This window comes from Gambusia affinis, linkage group LG04, assembly GCF_019740435.1.
Source record: "Gambusia affinis linkage group LG04, SWU_Gaff_1.0, whole genome shotgun sequence".
In the NCBI taxonomy this organism is placed as follows: domain Eukaryota; kingdom Metazoa; phylum Chordata; class Actinopteri; order Cyprinodontiformes; family Poeciliidae; genus Gambusia; species Gambusia affinis.
The window spans coordinates 4,652,459-4,679,538 of NC_057871.1; the positions used below are offsets into that span (position 1 = coordinate 4,652,459).

The 27,080-nt window shown below is 39.4% G+C and overlaps 1 protein-coding gene across 2 annotated transcripts; it reads left to right on the forward strand.

The window, feature by feature from the left end:
• On the forward strand, positions 1–26,602 carry LOC122829830 (perforin-1-like). Of its 2 annotated transcripts, XM_044114694.1 has the most exons (11): positions 1–87; positions 1,119–1,219; positions 1,348–1,623; positions 1,702–1,778; positions 9,716–9,761; positions 21,898–22,043; positions 22,129–22,267; positions 22,358–22,438; positions 24,456–24,952; positions 25,030–25,123; positions 26,134–26,602. In XM_044114694.1, the coding sequence occupies exons 3-11, from the start codon at positions 1,363–1,365 to the stop codon at positions 26,356–26,358; spliced, it is 1,566 nt and encodes a 521-aa protein (XP_043970629.1). In that variant the 5' UTR covers positions 1–87; positions 1,119–1,219; positions 1,348–1,362; the 3' UTR covers positions 26,359–26,602. The 2 variants fall into 2 exon arrangements, with proteins under 2 accessions (XP_043970629.1, XP_043970628.1); XM_044114693.1 differs by lacking the exons at positions 1,119–1,219; positions 1,348–1,623; positions 1,702–1,778; positions 9,716–9,761 and adding exons at positions 19,362–19,637; positions 19,713–19,792; positions 21,584–21,629 and having other exon boundaries at positions 62–87.
• The last annotated feature ends 478 nt before the right edge of the window (positions 26,603–27,080 follow it).

Here is a 27,080-nt window from a genome sequence, read left to right on the forward strand (position 1 = left end):
CAGGTCTGCTGCTTTATAAACCAGTTCTCAGCTCAGCTCACTCAGACATTGATTATTTCAACTTCTTTTCAGTCTGCTTTGGAACAGGTAAGATTTTTTAATATACGGAGTATCTTTGTTTAGAACACAATGCAGCAATTAAAAATATTGTGTGTTTGAGTTATAAAAAAATGTTTATAGAAGATATTTTTCTCATTAATTTATTAGAAATGCACTGATTGCAGGTTTCTGGCTTAATTAATAAAGCCAAGCTCAGTCTCTGATGAGAGATTGAAGAAACTCTTCACACAATAAGGAATAATCACTAATATGTTTATTTCTAATCGAGTCTCAAAATTTACAAACAAAATAGCACAACTTTACAGCTGAATAATTCTGTGAATAACTTCTTTCTTTATCTACTGGCATGTAACCCAACTACTGATAAGAGAAAAGAAATATATAAAATAATAAAATGGGAATAAAATCAGATTAATGAATGAACTTCATTGTTTCCTTCACAAATATCTACTGGCTGAAACTTTTTGTGTCATCTAGAACAGTTTACTAATGTTTTACCATCAACAACTGTTGCTCCCATGAATGAATACTCTCTCAAAAATATGATATTGGCTTATGCCAACACATGCAAAGATAAAAATAAATAAATAAATAACAGAACAGAACTGCATATGTAAAAATGTACATAAAAGTTCAAAAGCATGTATGAATTGCATGCGTAATTGTTTCAATAAATATTCAACTGTATTTAATGCATGGGCAAGTAATCACTATATACTTAAACAATATTTAACCATTAAGTCTGATTTTTAATAATTTCTGGGTTTTGTCCTGTGTTAGCAGCACATTCTGACTTTATTTTACCTGCCAGTCAGACCCTCCAAATTCAATGGGTAATAGTTATGTTAGCTTCCAGTTTATTAAGCCACATGCAGAACACCACCAGGAAAAAGGAAATCAGATAAATCAAGTTTATTTAAACAATAAATGGTTCGGGTCCTTGGGGTGGGCACACAGAATCTCTGCACACTGAAGAGCAGCAAAGGCAGATGGTGAGTTTGAGAATGTCGGAAATCGGAACGTCGACAAAAATTAAACTAAACTTACTTGATTTCAAGCTCGTTTCTGCCAAGAAGAGAGGAAACTGTGGGTTCGTGGTCTCAGTTCCTTTGTGGGTGTCTTTGGAGTAATCCAGGTGCCAGAGAGAGGTCTCGACTGAGTGAGTTCTGGTTGAAGATGTGGAGACTGCGGAGTCAACTGATGTTATACAAATAAGTCATAAAAATAAGGAAAATGGCATGCATTATGTGAAAAACTATTTAATTCTTTTTTTTCTCTTTCTTTTAGCTGTTGACTACAGCCATGCTGCCCAATTCAACTTCAGCTCTTCTTTTCCTAATCATCTTCCTTGTTCACTCCTCTCTTCCGACCTGTCGGATTGGGACCCAAAGCGAATGTGATGCAGCTCCATTTGTACCAGGCTACAACCTGGTGGGGGAAGGTTTTGATATAGTCACACTGCAGAGAAAAGGAGCTCATGTGATTGATGTGAACACTTATCTGAGCCCCAGCGAAACCTGTAAACTCTGCACCAACCCTCTTCAAAATGATATCTACCAAAAAGTAATTAAAAATGCATAAATAAACAGCGGCACGTCTGACTTGAGGGATCAATAATAATGAGACTTTTTTCATTTTAAGCGTCCATATTCTCTTGCTGCCTGGGGTGCCAGTCCATGCAGTCCTGACATCATCAGCAGTTATCACACCTCTGTCAGGTAGAGTATTTAAACCAGATTGTGAACACTGTAAAAGATGAAGCACATAATTAAACTAACAATTACCGGGTACTTTTTACATGTTCCAATAAACAGTGTATGTTTATTGGACCTTTATGTGTTAGTCCAACACATAGTGGGTCATTCTGAAGTAGAAGCTAAATACAAAAATATGGTGTGAATTTGTACTGATATTCTGATACTTACTAATATATTCAAGTGCAACCAGTTGACTTCAAAAGGTCACCTAAATTAAATGTATACATTTTTTTTTAAATCAATAAAATTCAGCTTTATTCTGTTAAATTCACAGTTAAGGCTACAAACAGCATCATTAAGACCAAAGCAAAACAAAAAAAATGTAGTAAAGTTTGAAGGACAGCTAAATTGTAAAAACAAAATTCCAAACTTGAGACAAATCATGGAGCACGTCTAAACTGTCAGCTGAAAGGTATCAAACGATGGAGGGTGTCTGAGGTTGTGTATTTACTTCTCTATGCCTGTAATGCACTGACCATGTTCTGCAGAGTGGGGGCAGTCTTATACACTGTAAAACATTTGGGCCACATTTAGTTGTGTCTACTATCATCTTGTCTTTAATATACATAAATTTAGTTTTAGATTTTTAACCTAAATAAAACCTAAACTTTCTAAAAAAAAATGCAGTAGTACGCCATGTTAGCATTTCATCAATTTTGTCAAACCTAAAAGAGTTGAATAAATTGGAGTTTATAAGTTAGCACTAAAAAAACTGAAAGAAGAAAAACACAGGAATGGGAATTATTTCCTAGAGTGCTTAGTGGCATGTTTTAGTATCCTGAGACGGATGTGTGTTACACTGATCTGTTATTAAGGCAAATGTTCATTTTAATAAGTTGTAAGTCTCTGCTAAAAGATTTTGAGCAGAATTTATTTTGTTGATCTTTATTAAATTCATTAGCAAATGATAATTTTTGTTCCAAACAACTTCAAATAAGAATTTTAATAATTTTAATATAAAATACTTAAAATTCTTATTTCAATTTGATTGGAACAAAAATTATTTTAATATAAAATAAGTTGTTACTTTAACTTGATAAGGAGAGGGAAAATAATAATAATAATAATAATAATTGTGTGAAGGCAGTTTTCTTTTCTTTCATGTTGTGAAATGAAGCCTAGGCGTAAATTCAAGCTGGAAGAGTCTTTTAGCCCCACCTGCATCACCCAGCCGGAGCTTCTGGCTCATCACCGTTGATTGCTCAACGCCGGTCCAAGACTCGTCACGTCCAATCACCGTCCAAGCCCCAGCTGATAAGGACCGCCATCCATGGCGTCGTGCGCTTTCCAGCAGAGCTCAATCTGTTCAGCCGCACGCCTCAGATCTCACTCAGCTATCCCACCAGATCCTTTCTTTGCGATTGCTCGCCCTTCCACCGCTAAGGTCCACCATTAAAGACGATTAGCCGCGTGCTCGGCCGCTTCTCTCCCTCAGACGCTCCCCAGATGAAAGAAGACTTCCTGCCCCGCCCTCATTCATTCCAAGCAGCTTCTCCCGCCGCTCTCTTGCCTGACTGGGATCCACCGTTCCTCGCTCCTGCGCTACCCACTCCATGGCCTGTCTTTGGCAAGCGGTAACATAATCCCACTGTCTTTATTTGGGCCGTCTTTCTCCGACTCAGACCCTGGCCGGCCGCCAAGGTCTCGCCGCACCGATGTCTGTCGCCCTCCCAGCTGGTCGTCCAATCATCTCTCCACCGCTGATTACCAAATCACCTTTCCATCAGTCCCGTTCTGGTCCAGCTACACAAACAGCTTCACTCACTTCCGCCTAGCCGCTGTCTGCCCGGTCATCAGCTCCTCCTGTCGGATTTTCCACGCCACGCCCGCCTCGGGCTTTCGGGGTAAGACGTAGCCTCACATGTCTCATTCATGTTTAGCAATGCTAGGAAAGTAGAACCTTATCTTAGTCCATCCCCTTTCCGAACATGCAGGCCTATTAGCACGCGCCACCCAGGCTGCGTTTTAAATGCTTAAGAGCTTTCAACTGAATGAATGCATAAATAAATGAAAAATAGTAGCATCCCTCCCAGCGGTGACCTAAAGTAGATCACCGACCTCTTTTCTACAGCGTCTCGCACCCAGTAGCAGCCTCTGTCATTCACCTTTATCAAGCCCCATATATTACTCCTTAAACTTTATCATGTCCGCACCGCACTTCCGCCAGTATGTTTGTATTCCCACTGAGGGTTTTTCATCCATGGAAAAAACGGCAGATGCATACCCAGCTACGTAGTCCAGTTCATGGGTCGTCATGGTTACCGTATTCATTTCTCTGATTCAACACGCGCGTCGTCTCTCTCCTCTTGATTAGCCCCAGGAGCATCTCCTTCCCCGAATACCTCCTATGCATTTAATGCTACCTGCGCTTCAGGTCCCTGTCAGGTTCTTGTCCTCTGTTCGTAGTCACTAATTATGCATTCTTGGTCCATTCGTCACCCTGCTACTACCCATGTTGAGCCCGGGTTTCCACTCAGCATTGCTGCCTGGGATCATGTTGGATTATCATACTGTTATTCATCTTTAAATATAATCATTTTCACTGCTACTTGGTTCCATCTGCCTGCCTCATCAAGCACCTCTGCAGTTCATGGCAGCCAACTGGTTAAAGAGAGGCGACCGTATTGACTCGAGCAGTAAAGTACATCTCCTGCCTAATTGTGCCCCTAGTCCCAGTAGTTAACCGACATGTGCCATAGAACGTGAAGCTGGCTAATAATCCCCCCAGGTCACACCGGTCAAGTCAGCTCCGTGCTTTCACCTATTGGTAACCAAATCATTATGCCAGGGCTATCATCCCATCCTCATTTCTCATCAAATTCAGTTGGTGTCCCATTCACTACCCATCTAAGGTAACTTTAAATAGAAGGGGATATAGCGTCAATTTAAAAAAGATAAGCGTTTGCCGTTTGACCTCCAGTAATTTTCCCCGTTTTTTCACGCAAAGGCTGATTGCTGTTTCATCCCAGATGTGCAATACCAAGTAAACTAAAAGACCTCAGTGATGTGGCGGCGGTTTCTTGCCAGACCTTTAACACGTACCCTATTTTCTTAGCTTAAGTTTAAGGATTGTCTAAGTCGTTTCTGGTTATATCCTTGGTCTCAGAAGTTTACCAGCTTCCCCGCCAGGCCCGGCGGCATGGGTAATGCATCAGCTGTAATTGCACGACGTCTCTTTATGATACTCTAGTATCGCTAATGACGTCACAACTATGTGCCACTGCTTGTGAGAAAAGCGCTACAGATCGACACATGAACCGAGACGGGCATGTTTGCTCCCTAACTTTTTTTTTTTCTAATGTTGCAGGTTGTTTGGATTCTGCTCATTGTCATGTCTGATATTTAGCAGCCGTTCAACTGGGCTTCATAAGGTTGGTTAAGAGAGCATTTATTAAAGGACAACACCGTAGAATTCCCAGAAGTAGTGTGGTTGCGAGTTTTGGTTTGTCCTGATGAGTCTGCGCCTCCTCCCTTCCTTTAAACACAACCCAAGAGTTTCGTTGAGCTCCGAAGAGTATTGCCTGCCCAGTGTCAGCAGCGCCCCTCCACACCCTTTGAACCGGAACCTGTCAGTTTCCATCTTAGAACGGCCATTTTCTGTTACTCTTATATTGATTTGGTACTATAGGGGCTCCCGCACTGCACAAAGCTATGTCTCCATCACGTTCAGCTGACCAATCTGTTAAAACGTGTACCTGAGCTGCCCCAAACGCAACTCGAACGCGAGACGCTTGCTGGGTCACCTCATCCAGCAGTGAAGGAGATCGCCCCTGCTACGCAGCGCGGCGTACCTGCATAATCATGCCAGCAACACAGAACTTCGCCGTGTTTTCCCCCAAAGTAACTGACTGAGTAGAGTAATGCTGTCGGCTGCAGGTAACGTCAGCTAAAAGATGCCCAGCTAATTTACAGCACCTTAAGTCTGTTAATAAGAAACCCATGGTTACTGAGTCGCTACCTACATTCAGCTTGATGGATTCATTTTTTGCCCCCTGAGTAAGTCTATGCCCCGGGAACTTGCTATATCCGGGGCTGTTCATCACCAACAGCGAACTGTCCCATATTTTTACATTTCAAGCTCATGTCCCATCTAGCACTTCTAGGCTTAATCTCTCATCCAAGTTTGTCCAAATTCGCACGCCATCATTTCCCAGGCCATCCAGTCACTTCTAAGTTTATGCTGCCTATCTGTTAACTTCCCAGGTTTTATGCTTAAGCGCATTCGTTCCAGTCCCGCTTCTGAGGCATTGCTATAAAGCACCTGCAAGCCATCATTACAGGTCTGTCAGCCAAACTACCAGTACTCCCAAGCTGTACTGAAGCCACGGCCCCGTCCGGAGGAAAAGAACCTCCAACATCAATGCCAGATTCAAGCCAAGTTAGTTTGCATGGCACGTTTCAACAAGTGCCAGATTGCCATTAATCAATTTAATCACCTCTGCTTAATAAAGATCTGGTCATTCTAACACCCTCGCTGATAAGCTGGCTCTCCCAGCCTTTGTTCAGTCCATTCCAGCTTCTAGACAAATCATCCATTTCTCCACGTCTTGCACCTTAATCTTTTTCCCTATAGTTCCTCATTTCCAGTCTTAGCTTTCTCTTTACGCTCATCCTGTACTCCAAGGCCCTGCATTCTCACAAATTTGATACTAGAATCTATATATATCATTTAACTTTTAGATCACGTTTAACCTGTATTCAAGCTCCTTCAGTGCCTAATGAGCACTGCTCAATTCACTGGTGGTGGTTGGTATACTTTATAGAAGCTAGTGCTCCTGCCCGATGCCATGTCCTCACTTTTTGCCCACTCCACGTATTTATTTTCATAGGAGTTCATTTGACACCCGTATTTCAACCCATCATCATAGGTCCAATCCCTACGCCAGCATCTCGTTTCAGAAGAAGTGGCCCATTCCTCTCCTCTCTAATTTCCTTTCTCTATCTTATTTAACCTAATAATACTTAATTCTTCTCTCCCTTTCACCACTTTACTACTCTCCAGCTCCTACTAGCCCTTCTGTGGCAGCTCACCACCTCATGCCCAGATCATCTTGAGCTCTTAGCTGGCCTTTAAACCAGCCGTACTTTAATCCCGATCCCTCAGCATCTCCTGCTCGTAATTATTAGCCCGAATCCTGTAACCCTCGACACGTTCATCCCTTCTTATCACGCCCTGCCCTGTCTTCAGCTGGCCTTTTCACCAGCTGCCCTGTCCTCCTCTTCCCTCCACATCCCTTGTTAGCACTTATTTTGGCAGCCATATCCCCTTGCCCCGAAACCCTGTATCAGAGCATTTCACCACCTCACCCCTCTCCGCTGGCTTTTATCCAGCGTTCTGTGCTCCCCATGCCCTGCGTTCTGTGCTCCCCATGCCCCGTGTTTTGTGCTCCCCATGCCCTGCATTTTGTGCTCCCCAAGACCTGCGCCGTCTGCACCCCCAAAGACCTGCGCTGTCTGCTTCCCGTACGCTGTGTTTTGTGCTCCCCTAGCTCTGAGTTTAGTGCTCCCCTAGCGCTGAGTTTAGTGCTCCCCTAGCGCTGAGTTTAGTGCTCCCCTAGCGCTGAGTTTAGTGCTCCCCTCGCTCTGAGTTTAGTGCTCCCCTCGCTCTGAGTTTAGTGCTCCCCTCGCTCTGAGTTTAGTGCTCCCCTCGCTCTGAGTTTAGTGCTCCCCTCGCTCTGAGTTTAGTGCTCCCCTCGCCTGAGTTTAGTGCTCCCCGCCTGAGTTTAGTGCCCCCCGCCTGAGTTTAGTGCTCCCCTCGCTCTGAGTTTAGTGCTCCCCTCGCTCTGAGTTTAGTGCTCCCCTCGCTCTGAGTTTAGTGCTCCCCTCGCTCTGAGTTTAGTGCTCCCCTCGCTCTGAGTTTAGTGCTCCCCTTGCTCTGCCATGCGCTCTGCGTATCCTGCCTTCCCTTGGCCTGCTGCGTCCCCATCGATCTTCGGCTTCCTTTCCCACTCTTCCCTCCCGTCACTGTCAAGCCTCCTCCTTCTGCCTGATTCTAGCCTCGCTAGCTAAGTCAGAGCAACTCCTCTCCTCTTTACGTCCACATCACCTGTCCTCCAGCTTCGGCCTGGCCTCAGCCTCATTTTGGGGGGATGTCGTTCGTTGCAGCAATTAGAATGAGCCCATCACTGTCACATAACCTCCTTCAGTCCTAACTTTGCAAGCTAAGCAATCGCACCTCCGCTCTCTTAGCGATTTCCGTCTCCGATTCTCCGCCTCGGCCCCGCCTCATCCGCTTTTTGGGGATGACGCCTTCCCAGCATAATGGAATGCTCATCCAAGCCCATCGCAAAGTTTGCGATGATCAATGTCCTTAGCCGGGGCCCAGGCGCCAAAGATTTAAATCATATTGTCATTAAACTTTTCTAATGGTTACCCTTCGTCTGTCTGAGTCTCTACAGATTGAAATGAAGCCTAGGCGTAAATTCAAGCTGGAAGACTCTTTTAGCCCCACCTGCATCACCCAGCCGGAGCTTCTGGCTCATCACCGTTGATTGCTCAACGCCGGTCCAAGACTCGTCACGTCCAATCACCGTCCAAGCCCCAGCTGATAAGGACCGCCATCCATGGCGTCGTGCGCTTTCCAGCAGAGCTCAACCCACCTCCACCCCTTCACCTCCACTCGCTCAGCATCAGGCCACATCCTTCATCGCCTCCACCACCAGTGCCGGGTCCCGGGGGGATGACGTTCCTCTCAGCATACGGAATGCTCATCCAAGCCCATCACAAAGTTTGCGATGATCAATGTCCTTAGCCGGGTCCCAGGCGCCAAAGATTTTAATCATATTGTCATTAAACTTTTCTAATGGTTACCCTTTGTCTGTCTGAGTCTCTACAGATTGAAATGATTATTTGGTTTAAATTCCAGTTTTAAGTTGAAACTCACAATTCAATATTAATGTGCTAACAAAACTTAAAAACAATGTTTAGACAACTTATCTCTTCTTGTTAAATCTACTTCATGAACTTTAATTTCTATGTTAAAACAGAAACAATTTTCTTATTGACTTTAATTGCATTTCAAAGCAGCAGATGGACTTTTAAACTGTAAGTCAGAAATGTTCTCTCTAGTCAAACCATTTTTGTGTTTTTAGACAGCGGTTTGTTGCATAGTTCACACCTCTTGTCTATTTCACTTTGTCTTAACAACTTAACATCTTTAGTCCTGTGCATTTAAAAATCTGACTCTGACCCAAAACCTGACCTAAATTCAAGTCACTCCTTTGTCCTAAACCAAACCACTGACTCAAAGACAGCACTTGTTATAGGGACTTACAAGGTGATATCAGTTTGACTGTGGATAATTATAGTCCACAGTCAAACTATACTCATTGTTGCAGGATAAATAATTAGTTGGGAAAATTATTAACAAACTAGAAATTTTGATTAAAATCACAGAGTGAAGAAAACAGGCAAATACAGACGCAATCAATAAATTAGAATTGTATTCTATAAAAGTCAATTTATTTCATAAGTAAAAAATATTATATGGAATAATTAGGAATACATATGGAAACACATATAAATTTTTAAAGCATTTATTTATGTTAATCATGAGGATTTTCAACATACAAGTAACGAACCTAACATTGAAAATTGAAATAACACGGCAAACCAATTAAAAAATGCTTTAGCACAAAGGAATGAAAACTGTGTTTGTTACCTGATTAGTGGTTATTTTCAAAAGTTCTTTTAATCTGAAAACTGAGCCACAAATGGAAGCATTTTCTAATTTATTGAATATAACCATAGTTTATGAATGCCTGCCCAAAACGTCTTAGGTATTAAAATAACAATAGTTAAATCAACAATTTCACTAAGCTTTACTACTTAATTAAAAATATTAAAAATTAACTGTATAGATGTTTAATAATGATTACTTCCTTTAAAATGTCCAACAGCTCTCTGATTGAGGTTAACACAGTCCACGACAACAATGATTGGACGGTAAGAAACAACTCAAAGCTGAACATTTCAAAATAATGCAGCCCTGAGTTTTGATAACACAAACCTGATAGAAACCTTGCTGGCTGATTTTCTTTCTTTCATGATTTCATTTCAGTTAATATGTTCTGTTCCAAAAAACAGTATTTTATTATCTTTTTACTTTGCATTGAGTTACAACTGACGTAAGTGATTAGTATAGTGGAAGAAAAATTATTCCACTATACTATTCTTCCACTGGCTTCTTGTTTAACACCTTATAAACTACACGTTTTATCTATATTTCATCAGGTTGGCTTGGAAATTGAAAAGGTTTTGTTTGACAACTTCGATGTGAGAGGAAGCGGCTCCAAAGTCTACAAGTTCGCTTCACAACAAATCAAAGAGGACAGTTACACTTTCAGCAAACACAGTGTCACCTGCAACCACTATGAGTAGGATGGAAATTTGACTTTTTTTTTAGCTCTGACAAGTTGTGGTTATTGAAATAATTGTCTAATTTTGTCTTTGTGTCTAGTTTTATATTATCACCCAGACCTCCCTTAAGTGAAGAGTTCAAAAAGCAGTTAGAGATCCTGCCAAATCACTACGACATCTCTAGTATCAATGAGTATAGAAAGCTCATACAGACCTATGGCACACACTACTTCAGACTGGTGAGAACTTTGGCACCAACACATTGTGAATTAGTCACAGACATGTTTCTACAGGGCAGCATTTTAAAGAACTTTAAATCTGTTTTAGGTTGTTCTTGGAGGGCAACTGAGTCGAGTGATATCGTTACGAAGCTGCTTTTCCTACCTGAATGAATTAACCCCAAGTGAGGTAATAAAATGCACTAAACAACAGATTTTACACAACCATATGTGATACTTCCATGATTCTAACACTGAGGAGAGGATGTAAGCTGGTATGGTCTGGTACTGCATATTGGTAAAAGGGTCTAGGTCAGTACGCAGTACCAGGAGAACGATGCAATAAGGCCGTCAGTCAGATTGGCTGCACTTTGTGTCAAAATACCTAGCAATAGGTAGTTTAAAACACAAGTTAATCTGTTTATAAATTGCTTTTTTTCTCAAGTAATATTGTTTCTGAACTGTTTGTGCTGTGTAATGGAGCCTGTACCCCTCTAGCCGTCTCTCTCTCTCTCTCTCTGTCTCTCTCTTTCTCTCTCTCCTCCACTGCCCTCTTGGCGCTCGTAGGTTTCTCAGCAGCCTTCAAACCTTTCTCTGCAAAAGGTCTGTCTGCTTATTACAAAAGGTCCCAATTAATAGCAAATGGTGATTATCTACACTGAACAAAAATATAAATGCCCCATGTCAAATATAAGAGGTTATCAACACTTGGGTTATACAATATATAGAGAAACTCAAAATATCTTTTCAGTAATTACTGATCTTCATATCGGCATTGATAACATAGTGGTGGTAGCAGATTGACAGTGCTTTGAACATGACAGGGGTCAGATTGAGGAATTTGATTTTGACCAATTTGGCACACAGTCTAAGGTGTGATGTGTCTGTTGTTCAGACCAAAGTCTCATCAGCTGTGTGTGAGTCGCTGGTCTTAGCCGATCCCACAGATGGACAAGCCTGAAATGGTAATCTTGTGGTGGAGTGGTCACATGGCCAACAAAGATGAGGTCGATTTGCAGTAGAGCCAGTCTGTTGGAAACAAACTATCAAACGGCCTATGGTCCGATAATGGACATTGAGCCATACAGCTACTGCTTTGGTGGACATCATTGCATCCAGCATGCCGATGACACGCTCCCCCAAAACTTGTGACATCTGAGGTATTATGAATTGTGACAAAATTGGACATTTTGGGGTAGCCTTTAATTGCCCCCAGTGCAAGGATTGTGCAGTTGTTGCTCATTTTGTCTGATCATCCACTGGACATGTCCTATCCATGCACTGAGTAAAAAACAACTCACTGAGTAATGCTCACTGACAGGAAATTAGAGAGAAAATTATGCATAAATCAAGAGAAATATTCTTTTGTTCAATACATACATATTTGACATGGGCGTTTATATTTTTGTTCAGTATAGTTGAGTTCATGTTATTCTGCTCAGTTAAAACAACACGGCATACCTTGAAAAAACTGCTTGATAACTTATAAAAGACATGCTTACTTATCGGATTGGTGCATTTGATTTATAGACGGGGGCATTTTACACAGGTGGTTCTCAGAAACATAATAATTGCTGCTTGCAATGGGAAAGGAAGAACAATAAATCCCTTATAATTTTAAAATAAAATGAGACTAAAAACTGGGAAGACACAGCGGACAGTGAATTTATAATTCAAGTGAAATCAAAACCTGATAAAAGTTCAGAACATAATAGCTAATTTGTTCAAAAGAAAAGACAGTGATGAAAAGGTTACTGCACATGCTACAAAGTAAAATGTTTATCGATGTTTATACATGCTAGCTGTGTTGGAAAGAGTGCAAAAAATAATGTAGGCTACTACAGTTATTATTATTGTTATTGTTTTTATTATTATATTCTCATTTGCACATTGTACCTCATTAAAATTATTGTCATAGTACCAGCAAGAATTTAAAACTACTTTCACCCCTATTTATATTATTACCAATTACATGAAGCTGCAAAAATATGGAGTTCATCACTTCCAACAACCTATTTTTATTTTAAGTGTGACTTTTTTGTCCATTTTAATTTCCAAGGATTCCTACATGAACATATTCTTCTCTGTTTGTGTCTGCCTCTTTATGTAAATGTCTGGTGAAATGCAGGTTTTTAAAAAATCTCCTTTCTGTTCTTTCACCCAGATCCACTATTGTCTACCTATGGGTGTTGCTGTTGGCTTGGGGAAGATGAAATTCTCTAGTGTTGAGAAGTCTTGCATCGATGTCCTACAAAGCCTGGACCCCTCCACTAACTCCACCTCTGGTCTCCAACACTACACAGAGGTGTCAGGAGGAAATGGTTGGTTGGGGGAATTTTCAATTTCCAAAAATGATTCTACAGCCTACATAGACTGGCTAAAGAGCCTGAAAGATCATCCAGATATTGTTTCGTACTCCCTTCGACCTCTCTATCAGCTCATGCCAAACAAGCTTCAACAGGAAGGGATGAAAGCTGCTATTGAGCACTATTTGAAGGACACTGCTGTGAAGAAATCATCCCAAGATCCACACTGTGAGGGCTCTATTCTGTCATGAAAAATGGTATAGAGTGCTGAGATCTTTCCAGATAGATGCAGACAGCAGATCATAAAGGCCTGGGAGACATAAGTGATCTTGCATTTTGATAAACTGATTGATTATGAAATATGTATTCTTGTATTTTGACTTATCAATGATTATTCAAATAAGGATTTTTGTATTTTGATTTACTGACAATTATACAAAGAGTTGATGTAATGAAAAGCAGATCAAGAAATGGATAACATGATGAATAAATGGTGAATAGAATTAAAAACTCAGATGATTATTAAAATAAGTTATGTTTGAAGAATTAAATCATAAAGATGATTATGTTAATTATTTATGGTGATCACACAGCATACACAGAATTGTAACTGTAGTAACCATACATTGTGTGAAGCAAAGTGACATGTTGTTCTCAGACTGTGTTATAATTAGAGCAGCCGTCAGGGCCAGAGGAGAGCAGGAAAGCAGGGGAGCTCCATAGAAGAACTGGAATGTTTTCTTCAAAACTAGATTAGAGAAGTGAATCCAGATGGTCAGTGGACAAACAACAAAAGGACAAGTGAGCAAGGCGTTGACTGCTGTGGGAAAGTTTGGTACTTTTCCACAAAGCCATCAAACATTCAAGAAGACATGTAAGCCATCACCCCATACACAACTACGGGATCAGAGAGTATAAAAACCCATGAAAAGAGGAACAAAGTGTTCTTAATCCCCAGTGCTGAAGTTAAGCTAACAAGAAGATGCAGACAGAAGACCAGCAGAGGACCGCACCCTGGAACCATGGAGAAGCAAAGACTTTGCACTGCTAGGAGGGGAACAAGACCCATCGAGCCTCAACCTGGTCCCTGATTCAACTGCTGCTCTGCGCTCAATCCAAGGATCTCAAGACTACTGCAACAGACTTGGTGGAAAGACAAAGGTCAGTCAGGGATGAAGATTTGAGTGTTCGGAAGACAACAACCAGTTCTGCTTTGCTTCTATTCAGAAGGGGATTTTGCCATACAAGGACAAAGACTCTGACCAAGGGCATTGAAGTTTTCTGTTGTTGAAGTCATCCATCATTTGGTGCGAGTTGAAATGCACCCCAAAGCCTCGCTCAGTAAATTAGTGACACATTTTAGGGAAAGAAGTTAGGAAAGGATGAAGGTGGTTTATAAGAATTAGAATTTTTATTCTTAATTTGTAATCATTGATAATTAACCTGTCAGTCACTTATCCTTGCTAAAGGCTTGCTTAATAAAGATGCATTAAAATTCTAATGAGATTTGTGGACAGTGAAATTAATTGAGTCATCTATTATTTTTTGTTCTTCTAATGTAAAACCTATGAATATGTTTCTAGAAATGTGGTGGCTTCGGACATTCCTTTAGTGTTGATAAAATGACATTGGAGCTTATGTTGAGCCACTAAAAAATATATAGTCTGTAACAAGTGCACGTTATTGATAGAGAGAGAGCAAGAGTGGTCATTGAAGTTATGCAGTTGTGAGGGCTACTCATCTGATTGTTGACAGTCTGACAGAGGACTCAGGTCTATCATCATGGTCAGTTAAATTTTCAACTGTCTCTGTAATCCTACCCTGATCTTGGCATGGAATCTGAATCAGCTCCTGTGGTGTGTGTGAGGAAGAAAGGTGCATAGACTACAGACTGTCGAACTTAAAAACAATCTCGGACATCATCCAATCTGTAGGATACAGGAGATCCTAGAAAACCTCAGGGGCAATTCTTGGTTGAGTGTTGGGCCAGGGGAAGGCACACCACCAAGCTTTCATGAGTGAGAAAAGCAGATCAACACGTACATCTTGGGGACTGTAGGAATAGGTTAGATTTGAATTTGGGCTTGCAAACCCCTCAGCTGTATTCCAGCACTACATGGACTGGGGTAACTCAGAGATGAAGTTTGTGTACCTTACCTGGATGATGCATTACTGTTTAAGTCCACTTTTTAGCAACACATCCAACATGTAAGACAGGTCCATGTGAGATAAAGTTAAGGCCAAAGGAATGCAACTTTTTCAAACAAGAAGTCTGTTATTTGGGTTGCATTGTCTCAGCTGAGGGATATAAAATTAATCCCAAAGAGGTGGATGCAGTGAGAACCCTGTTGCGCTGTCCTGCTGTCCATTCATGTTTCCAGTAGCTTCCAGGGTTGAGCCATAGCTTTCCGTTCAGCTGTGCAGCCTGTTGTTTTTTTTTTTTGACTTTGTGCTTTGGACATCATTAAAGATCATCATTTTCGCACACCAACCTGGGTCCTCAGTGTCTGCCTCACCACCTCACACCACAACTCATGACAAAGACAGCTCCACATAGAGTGGCCTCACCAGCAGATTGATGATGGGATCCTCAGGAGAGTAACAACATCTACATCACAGCTGGTCATCCCAAACTCCCTATAACCAATAATCTACAAACTCCTACATGAAGACATGGGACACTTTGGTGCAGATAGAATGGTTGCCCTTGCCACACATTGTTTTTACTGATATATGATGTGACAGGAAATTGAGCACCATATTACTCAAGTGTGCCAATGTATAAAAAAGAAGAAAGCCAACAGAGTGATTAGAAGACCCGTCCAGACTATCATAACACCTGCACCATTTGAGATCATCTCCATCGACTACTTGCACTTGGAGAAATGTAAGGCTGGTGAAGAATGTATACCTATTGTAGTTGATCCCTTCACTAAATATGCACAAGCATATGCAACCAATTTGGTTTCTGTTACAGCCCGGCTCAGATGACCGTAACAACAATCTGGGAGGACACAACATCAATAACCATTTTAAGCCCGTGAGAGGCATTTATTAAAGCAATGTCAAGGGGAAGTGGGTGGCAGCCCAGGAACAGCTGCACCGGCATCTGCTCCCTTTGGTCTGGTCCTCCGTCTGGTGTAGATCTCCCTCAGTCATACAATTGTTGGCCCCCACAGGTCCCAGGGTCCACTCCGAGGTACGGTCAAGAGACGCCTCCACATGTAGTCCATCTGACCTGGCTCCCACACCGTGTTGAGTTACCAATGCGCCTCACGACATCTGGCTCCAGCTCTGCCTCTGGAGCTAGATCTGGCCTCTGGCTCTCATCTGCAATGAATGGAATGAGCGCTCCTTATTTATGGTCAAGGTGGACACGTGACCGTAAGCGTCTCCCAAAATTGAATAATGGGCCACAATGTTACACAGAAGAGGCCATCACATATTCCAATCCAGGACACACCATGATCAGGAATGGGAATTTGAAAACAGCCTCTTCAAGAAGCTCCAAAGTTTAAGTGGCATCCACCTCACCTTATCATCATGATAGAATTAAAATAACCTAAATAAATACTAGTCATTATATTTGAGGACTGTTAAATTCCATGTCTGTTTCTGGCATGTCTGCCTTGTGAGAGATGTCTGCAGGAAGCGATAACCGTGCCAAATTAAGAACTGACCTGACAGGAAAAACACCAAAGGCTAAAGGATCAAAGGTTGTGACCCAGAGACACAGGAACTGATTTGAAGTCCTCACATGTACTTAAGACAGGTTGTTGATCTGCCAACTCTGCCTGTTGACCTGATTTTTCCTAGGAGAGAAAAAGAAGTAAACTAAACTTATTCTGGCTATGCTGAAATGGGACCAACAAGAGGACCTAACACCAACAAGAGGACCTGGAAAGCTACGTAGTTACTGGGAGGATATGTTCTATGCTGTCAAAGTCCAGATCTGGCCAAACTGGTCAAAGTCCAGATTGATGTAAAGCCACTGCATGGAACAGGAAAGGAACATCGCAAACATCAGCAATTAAAATCAAATTCAAAGGGGAAAAAAAATAAAGAAGAACAAGAAACTATACAAACAACATGTCCAACCTGCAGATACGGAAAGTTCCACTTAAACATAATTCAGTTAATGTTCATACTCTTTTTGTTAATTTAACGGGCTGGTTAATATTATAGTGTAATCTAATAAGGATAATAATCCATTGAGATTTGTGTAATTTTATCCTGTCATTGGTGAGAACAGATTTATGTTCATATTGACAGAGTTTATTAATTAATTTAGACAGGAACACCATAGAGAGTAATTATCTGACAATAAAAGTTAGTTCAAACAAGTTGTTCAAGTAAGAAATTTTATGGTGTTATTGAAATGTGTGACAAATCTGGCTCTATTGGGTAATTTCATTGTCCCTTGGTAAAGATTTTGGGGAGCCTATCGGTACTTCTATAGATGTTTCACCCTTTAGTACTAATGGACTGTAGACAGTTCTGTATGACACACATGCAGTATGGAAGATAAGAAGCAAGATGATAATAGTTAATGAAGATGACATAAGCAAACTTTGCAATATTGAATATTTGTTAAAATACTTGCCTGTTAACTTACCTTTAATCCTAGTTCTTGTGGATATTGTTGTTCTGCATTCCCAGAAATCTTAAAATGTTGTTTCTGGCAGAGGGTGTTGCACCACAGAAGTATTTCATTTAAATTATTACTAATTTTTAGAGTTATGGATAAAACACTCTTTTATTCATTAATTTATACATTTCTTTTGTCTTATTAATTTTATTGTTTAAAACATTATGCCTAGTTATTTTTTGTTCAAGCGTAGATGTTTTACAGAATTAGAGCTGTGTGCTACGTGACTGTTTTTGTACCGGATGTAGTGTCAGTTTTAAAGTTGTAACTAGAAGTAGAAATTAAGTAACAATTTTTCTGTGGACCAATGGCCGGCTGCTCCAGAGAGAACAATTTCAAGAAAAACACACAGATTGGGGCAAATCTAGTTGCCAAAAATAAAGAAGAACTTCTGCCTGTTTCAAGAGTTCAACACAATCACAGAAATAAAATACTTAAATAAATTTCAATCGTTGTTACTTTGTTTCTTAGAGTTGCTTTTTTTCTACCTTGATGTTAATCTATTCCTTTATTGCAGTTCCAGTAAAACTATTTATTCTACCGAACAAAAAGTTTAAGTAGAACTTTTTGTTCTGTTAGCGTACATATTTTATACAGAACACTGCTAAAATAAAAACTTCAAACTTTAGTGGCCGTTACAAGAAACAAAGTAACTTCATTCAATTGACCTTTTCACAATCTTCTGTATGAATCTTTATCTCTCCAGGTCTGCTGCTTTATAAACCAGTTCTCAGCTCAGCTCACTTAGACATTGCTTGTTTCAACTTCTTTTCAGGTAAGATTTTTTAATATGCAAAGAGTATCTTTTTTAGAATATACTGCAGCAATAAAAATATTGTGTGTTTATTGAGTTATAAAAAGATATTTATAGAAGATATGTTTTTCATAAATTTATTAGAGGTGCACCGATTGCAGGTTTCTGGCTGATTCCTGATTACAAATCTATTAAAAATCCTGACCTGCCAATTCCGATTTTGACCGATATACATTTTTTTGTCTGTAATCTTGCTAAATATAGGCAGAGAGTTGATGAGTTACCAACAGTGGGGTGATTATTGTTAACTGCAAACATTTAGACATGATCTGCTGGGGCGGTCTACAAGTCAAACCTCTCTCATAGCAAAACAGAAGATAGCAGTTGCTTTAAATACCTTTGTCGAAGTACATAAAATCGGTGGATAAGATCAGCTTCAAATGTAAAAATTTCCTAAAATTAGGGAAATCGACACAGATAAATTGGATGGGTGATAAATCAGTGCACCTTAGAATTTATAATTTCACTGATATTAATGTGGTGGAGCTGTGTGGCTGTTTGTTGAAATCAAAGGTCTGTGGAAACTAAAAATGTTGTAGCAACTTCACAAGGCGACATCAAAATAGTTGAGAATCAGAACTCTCTGCGACATTTGGCTTTTGTAATTATTATGAATTGTAATCCATTTAATATTGATTATGTAATTCATAGTAATAAAGCCAAGCTCAGTCTCTGATGAGGGATTGAATAAACTCTTCACACAAGTAATAATCACAATATGCTTAAACAATATTTAACCATTAAGTCTGATTTATATTCATTTCTGGTTTTTGTCCTGTGTTAGCGGCACATTCTGACTTTATTTTAACTGCCAGCCAGACCCTCCAAATTCAATGGGTAACTGTGCTATACTGTTACAATAAAATGCACAGTAAACAGATATTTATCCATGTATTAAATACATTTAAATATTTATTGAAACAATTACACATTTAATTCATAGATGCATTTGAAACTTTATGTACCTTTTTACATATGTTTCTCTGTTCAATCACTTTTCCATTTCTGCATGTGTTAGCATAACCATTAAAAAGGGCATATGTTATGTTTATGACAGTGTCATGTCAGTCTTATGCACACCCTTAAATAAAGTGTTAACTAACTTTCTTATATGATGTTGTACAAAAAAGTCATAAAAATAAGAAAAATGCCATTCAATATGTAAAAAACAATTTAACTTCTTTTTTCTCTTTCTTTTAGCTTCTGCCTGCAGCTATGCTGCCTGATTCAACTTCAGCTCTTCTTCTCCTGAGCGTCCTCCTTGTTCACTCCTCTGTTCTGTCCTGTCGGGTTGGGACCCAAAGCGAGTGTGATGCTGCTCCATTTGTACCAGGCTACAACCTGGTGGGGGAAGGTTATGATATAGTCACACTGCAGAGAAAAAGAGCTCATGTGATTGATGTGAACACTTACCTGAACCCCAGCAAAACCTGTAAACTCTGCACCAACCCTCTTCAAAATAATATCTACCAAAAAGTAATTAAAGATGCATAAATAAACAGCGGCACATCTGACTTGATATGCAATAATGCAACTTTTCTTCATTTTAAGCTTCCATCATCTGTTGTGGACTGGAGTGCTATCAGTCAATGCAGTGCTGACATCATCAGCAGTCATCACACCTCTGTTAGGTACAGTATTTAAACCGGATTGTGAACACTGTAAAAGTAGAGTCAAATAATTAAACTAACAATTACAGGATGTTTTTTACATGTTACAAATACATGTTACAATTAACAGTGGATGTTTATTGGACCTTTATGTGGTAGACCAACACATAGTGGATAATTCTGAGGTGGAAGCAAAACATGAAAAATGTTGTGTGCATTTATGCTTATATTCTGATGATTATAAATATATTGAAGTGGAACCAGATGCCTTCATAGGTCACCTAAAATAAATATATAATTTTTTTTTTAAATCAATAAAATTCAGCTTTATTCTCAGTTAAGTTCACAGTTAAGGCTACAAATAGCATCATTAAGACCAAAGCAAAACAAAAAACAATTTAGTAAAGTTTGAAGGACAGATAAATTGTAAAAACAAAATCCCAAACTTGAGACAAATCATGGAGCACGTCTAAACTGTCAGCTGAAAGGTATCAAACGATGGAGGGTGTCTGAAGTTGTGTATTTACTTCTCTTTGCCTGTAATGCACTGAACATGTTCTGCAGAGTGGGGGCAGTCTTATACACTGTAAAACATTTGGGTCACATTTAGTTGTGTCTACTATCATCTTGTCTTTAATATACATAAATTTAGTTTTAGATTTTTAACCTAAATGTGTGAGTTTGCAAAAATAAACTTACAGTATTTAAGCCATGTTATCATTTTATTAGTTTTGTCAAACCTAAAAGAGTTGAATAAATTGGAGTTTATAAGTTAGCACTAAAAAAACTGAAAGAATAAAACACAGGAATGGGAATTATTTCCCAGAGGGCTTAGCGGCATGTTTTAGTATCCTGAGATGGATGTGTGTTACATTGATCTGACTTTGGTGTGTTATTAAGGCAAATGTTCATTTTAATAAGTTGTAAGTCTCTGCTAAAAGTTTTTGAACAGAATTTATGTTGTTGTGTTGTTGATCTTTATTAAATTCATTAGCAAATGATAATTTTTGTTCCAATCAACTTGAAACAAGAATTTTATTCATTATAATATAAAATAAGTTGTTACTTTAACTTGATAAGGAGAGTGAAAATAATACAGAATTGTGTGAAGGCAGTTTTTTTTTCTTGCATATTGTGAAATCATTTGGTTTAAATTCTAGTATTAAGTTGAAACTCACAATCCAAGATTAATGTGCTAACAGAACTTAAAAAACAATGTTTAGACAACTTATCTCTTCTTGTCAAATCAACTTCATGAACTTTAATTTCTATGTTAAAATTGAAACATTTTTCTTATTGACTTTAATTGCATTTCAAAGCAGCAGATGGACTTTCATTTTTAAGTCGAGCCACCTCCAAATATTTCCATTCTATGAAAGTCAATTTGTTTCATAAGTTTTATCATTAAGTAAAAAATATTATATGAAATAATTCCACACATGTGAATTGTTAAAGCATTTATTTCTGTTAATTATGAGGATTTACAACATACAAGTAATGCAAACATAACATTAAAAATTGGAATAACAGAGCAAACCAATAAAAATATTTTCTAATACAGAGGAATGAAAAGTGTGTTTGTTACCTGCTTAATGATTATTTTCAAAAGTACTTTTAATCTTTAAACTGAGCCACATTTTCTAATTTATTGAATATAACTGTAGTTTATGAATACCTCCCTTAAAAGTCTTAGGTATTAAAATAACAATAGATAAATCAGCAATTTCACTAAGCTTTATTACCTAATTAAAAATATGAAAATTAACTGTATAGATGTTTAATAATGATTACTTCCTTTAAAATGTCCAACAGCTCTCTGATTAAGGCTTACGCATCCCAAGACAACAATGATTGGATGGTAAGAAACAACTCAAAGCTGAACATTTCAGAATATTTTCAATGCAGCCCTGAGTTTTGATAACACAACCCTGATAGAAACCTTGCTGGCTGATTTTCTTTCTTTCACCATTTCCTTTCAGTTAATATGTTCTGTTCCAAAAAAATGGAATTTATTATTTTACTTTGCATACAGTTAGAACTGAAGTAAGTTATTAGAATACTGATAGAAAAATATGGCTTCTTGTTTAACACCTTATAAACTACATGTTTTATCTGTATTTCATCAGGTTGGCTTGGATGTTCAAAAAGCTGTGGTGTCTCGTAACTTCGATGTGAGAGGAAGCGGCTCCAAAGTCTACAAGTTCGCTTCACAACAGATCAAAGAGGACCGCTACACTTTCAGCAAACACAGTGTCACCTGCAGCCATTATGAGTAGGTTGGAAATTTTACTTTTTTCATTGAGTTCTGACAGGTCATTGTTATTTAAATAATTGTCTAATTTTGTCTTGGTGTCTAGATTTATATTAACAACGACACCTCCCTTAAGTGAAGAGTTCAAAAAGCAGTTAGAGATCCTGCCAAGTCACTACAACTCCTCTAGTATCAATGAGTATAGAAAGCTCATACAGACTTTTGGCACACACTACTTCAGACTGGTGAGAACTTTGGCACACACACACATTGTGAATTAGTTACAGACATTTTTCTGCAGGGAAGCACTGTAAAGAACTTTAAACCCATTTTAGGTTAATCTTGGAGGGCAACTGAGACGACTGATATCTTCACGAAGCTGCTTGTCCTCCCTGAATGGATTAACCCCAAGTGAGGTAACAAAATGCACAAAACAACAGATTTTTACACAACCATATGTGATACTTCCATGATTCTGACGCCGAGGACAGAAAGTAAGGTGATATGGTCTGGTACTGTGTATTGGTAAAAGAGTCTAGGTCGGTACACAGTACCAGGAGAACGACGGAAAAAGGCCGTCAGTCAATTTGGCTGCACTTTGAGTCAAAATAGCTAGCAATAGGCTGTTTAAAAAACAAGTTAATCTGTTTATAAATTGCTTTTTTCTCTCATTTCTTATTGTTTCTGAACTGTTTGTGCTGTGTGATGGAGCCTGTACCCCTCCAGCCGTCTCTCTCTGTCTCTCTCTTAGCCGATCCTGCAGATCGATAAGCCCGATATGGCGATCTTGTGGTGGAGTGGTCATATGGCCATCGAGGATGAGGTCGATTTGCAGTAGAGCCACTCTGTTTAAAAACAAACTCTTAAATGGCCTATGGTCCGATAATGAACATTGAGCCATACAGCTACTGCTCTGATGGACATTCTTCCAATCCAACATGACACGCTCCCGCATAACTTGTGACATCTGAGGTATTATGACTGGTGAAAAAATTTGACATTTTGGGGTAGCCTTTAATTGTCCCCAGCCCAAGGATTGTCCAGTTGTTTCTCATTTTGTCTGATCAAAAAAAACTCACTGAGTAATGCTCACTGACAGGAAGTTGGATTGAAAATTAAGCACAAATCAAAGAGAAATATTCCTTTTGTTCAATAAAGGTCAGCAAAAGCTCATTTATAGTTCAATCTGGAGAAACTCAGACGGAGAAATAAAGCAATTAGAAAGTTTATTGACATGCATGAATTAAAGTTCTTTGGTGCTTGGCCGACTGAGGACATCGAGCTGTGATTTGCAAAAGCTTAGATGAGCATTCCTGATGCTGATTAGGAATGTCATCCCCCGGGACCGGACACTGGTGGTGGTCGGTGAAGGATGCGAGCCTGAAGAGCCGGGAGAGTGAAGGTGGAGGAGGGGCGGAGGTGGGTTGAACGCAGCTGGAAAGCGGAAGATGCCATGGATGGAGCTCCTTATCAACTGGGGCTTGCTCGGTGATTGGACGTGACGGGGCTTGGTCCAGCGTTGATAGGTCATCGATGATGAGTGGAACACACCGATTGGATGATGCGGGTGGGGCTAAAGAGTCTTCCAGTTTGAATTTACGCCTAGGCTTCATTTGTTGACTCCACATGGCAACAATATTTGACATAGGGTGTTTATATTTTTGTTCAGTATAGTTGTGTTCATGTTTACTCTGCTCAGTTAAAACAGCACGGCACAACTCGAAAACAACTGCTTGGTAATTTATAAAAGACGGTGCTTACTGATCGGATTGGTGCGTTTGATTTATAGACTGGGACATTTTACATAGGTGGTTCAAAAGAGACAAAAAATGCTGCATGCAGTGGGACAAAAAGAACAATATATCGCTTATCGTTTTAAGATAAAATAAGACTAAAACCTGGGAAAACACAGCGGACAGTGAATTTTTAATTTAAACGAAATCAAAATCTTATAAAAGTGCAGAAAACAATAGCTAATTTGTTCAGAAGACTGATGAAAAGGTTACTGCACATGCTACAAAGTAAAATTGTTTATCGATGTTTACGCATGCCAGCTGCAATGAAAAGAGTACAAAATATAATGTAGGCTCCTCAAGTACAACAGTTATTATTATGATACTTATTTGCACATAGTACCTCATTAAAATTACCGTATTGTCATAGTACCGGAAAGAATTTAAAACTATTTTCACCCCTGCTTATATTATTACCAATTACATGAAGCTGCAAAAGTATGGAGTTCATGGCTTCCAACAACCTACTTTCATTTTAAGTGTGACTTTTTTTTGTTTGTTTGTTTGTTTTGTTTTGTCCATTTTAATTTCCAAGGATTCCTACATGAACATATTCTTCTCTGTTTGTGTCTGGCTCTTTATGTAAATGTCTGGTGAAATGCAGGTTTTTAAAAAATCTCTTTTCTGTTCCTTCACCCAGATCCACTCCTGTTTATCTTTGGGTGTTGCTGTTGGCTTGGGCAAGATGGAAATCTCTCATGTCCAGAAGTCTTGCATTGGTGTCCTACAAAACCAGGACTCCTCCACTAACTTCAGCCCTGGTCTCCACCAACACCACACAGAGGTGTCAGGAGGAAATGGTTGGTTGGGGGAGTTTTCAATTTCCAAAAATGATTCTACAGCCTACATGAACTGGCTAAAGAGCCTGAAAGAACAACCAGATATTGTTTCGTTCTCCCTTCGACCTCTCTATCAGCTTATGCCAACCAAGCTTCAACAGGAAGGGATGAAAGCTGCTATTGAGCACTATTTGAAGGACAATGCTGTGAAGAAATCACCCCAAGAGCCACAATGTGAGACCACCACTCTTAATTTGTCCTCTAACTGCTGCCCTCTGCACGCCTCAAGAGGAACTCTATCAGTGACCATTGTTCGAGCCTGGAATTTATATGGAGATCTAATTGGACAAACTGACAGGTGGGTTGATGCAAAGGTAACAAAGATCTTATGGAAACTGATGTGCACAGCTTTTATGTGGCTCCTCTTGTTCACAGCTATGCCAAGATGTACTATGGCTCCATATACCGCAAGACCCAAGTGATTGTATCCAATGATCCTCAGTGGAACACTGAGTTTAATTTGGGCAAGGTCAGTAAACGTTTTCATCAAAAATCAGCTGAAAAGTTCAACAACAGACAAACTAATCCATTTACTCTGCTGATGCAGCAGAACTTGTGGAGTTAATACCAGGATCTATTTTTGCAAAAATAAATATTAAATTACCAGAAGTGAGGAGAATTGGGTTTTTATGCATCAGTCTTGAAAGAAAGGATTCTTTGGTGCCACCAAACTAATCAGCAAACATTTTATATTGGGTCAAATATCATTTAATGTTAGAAATGTGTTGTAGTTTTCATTGCAACTAGATGTTAAATTATTGATCATGAAATAATTTGTCCTTCAACTTGTTTGCATGAGACAGCAGCCACAATAACAAGAAAAGAGCTCCTCCCTTTAGGCCTGACTCGTTCTTGTTTTGGTTTTCTCACAACCAACCTGGTTGTCTCTGGACATGTTGCTCCCAGACTCACTGCTCTGCTTATCTTGTTGTTGAGTCAGGAAGTGCTAACCCTCTCTTATTGCTTTTACAAATAAATCATAAGCATAAATATGTGGCTGTCCAAATAACAAATGTCCAAAATGAACCTTCAATGTCAAAGTAAAAACGTTTTGTCCAATTGTTTTCTTTGTCCTACTGATTGCTTATTTTTGTTTTTAAAAACCTGTTTGAAATAAATAAATGTAATCAAATAAGACAAATAAAGGTATACAATGATATGTAATGCAAACATCATATTGTGTAGGCAAACGTGGGGAAAGGACAACCAACTCCATTTCTAGATCCAAGCCAGGCTGTAGATTCTTTATATTTTGGGATACTGGCTCAGCACCTGCATGAAGAAGAATTTGATTTTATTTGATTAGACCATGCACATTTCATGGTGTTTATGGTCAAGTAGTAATTATAGTAAAAACATAAAAAAATCTGGAAATATTTGTATAGAAACCAGTTTTATTTTCTCTGTCACCTAAATAATTTGACTTTGAACGGGAAAATATGCATCTGAATGATTCTCCATTCAAATTTTCTCATGAAGGTGGACACAAGCCTGGCTCTGAAGATTGAGGTTTGGGATCAAGACTTTATCTATGACGACCGTCTTGGAAGTTGCAAGAAGTACCTGATCCCGGGCACTCAGACTTTCACGTGCAAAGCAAATAGAGGAGGCATTGAGGTTAAATACACCCTGACCTGTGACCCGTATCTGACTGGAGAAAGGTGCAGCCGTTATCAACCATCTCCTTTAGTGACAGGAGATTGATGAGTTTTGAGAATGAAAGCATTTCATTTCATCACGTAACTTTAACTCACTAAATCTGACAGAAACTCACAATTTATACTTAATTGCTTAACTTTGTTAAAGACCTAGCTAAATGTGTAATTATCATACAATAAAAAAATTCAAGATTCTATATAACATTTAATCACAAGAAATAACTATGCTTTAATATGTGCAACCAGAAATTGTGTTCCCTTTAATGACAATAAAATTTGTGGAATTGCAACAAGTTGTTTACTTCACATATGTCTGACAAATCTTGTGTTATCCATCCATCCATCCATTTTCAAACACCCTTGTCCCTAATGGGGTCAGGAGGGTCGCTGGTGCCGATCTCCAGCTAACGCTCCGGGCGAAAGGCGGGATCACCCTGAACAGGTCGCCAATCTGTCACAGGGCAACACAGAGACAGACAGGACTAACAACCATTCATACACACACACACCCTTGGGAGAATTTAGAGACCAATTAACCTGACAGTCATCTTTTTGGACTGTGGGAGGAAGCTGGAGAACCCGGAGAGAACCCACCATGCACAGGGAGAACATGCAAACTCCATGCAGAAAGACCCCGGGCCGGGAATCGAACCCAGGACCTTCTTGCTGCAAGACAACAGCTCTACCAACTACGTAGCCCCAAATCTTGTATTAGTTGTATAAATTATGTCTTATATGTGTTATTATAAAAGAGAGAGAGACGTAGTT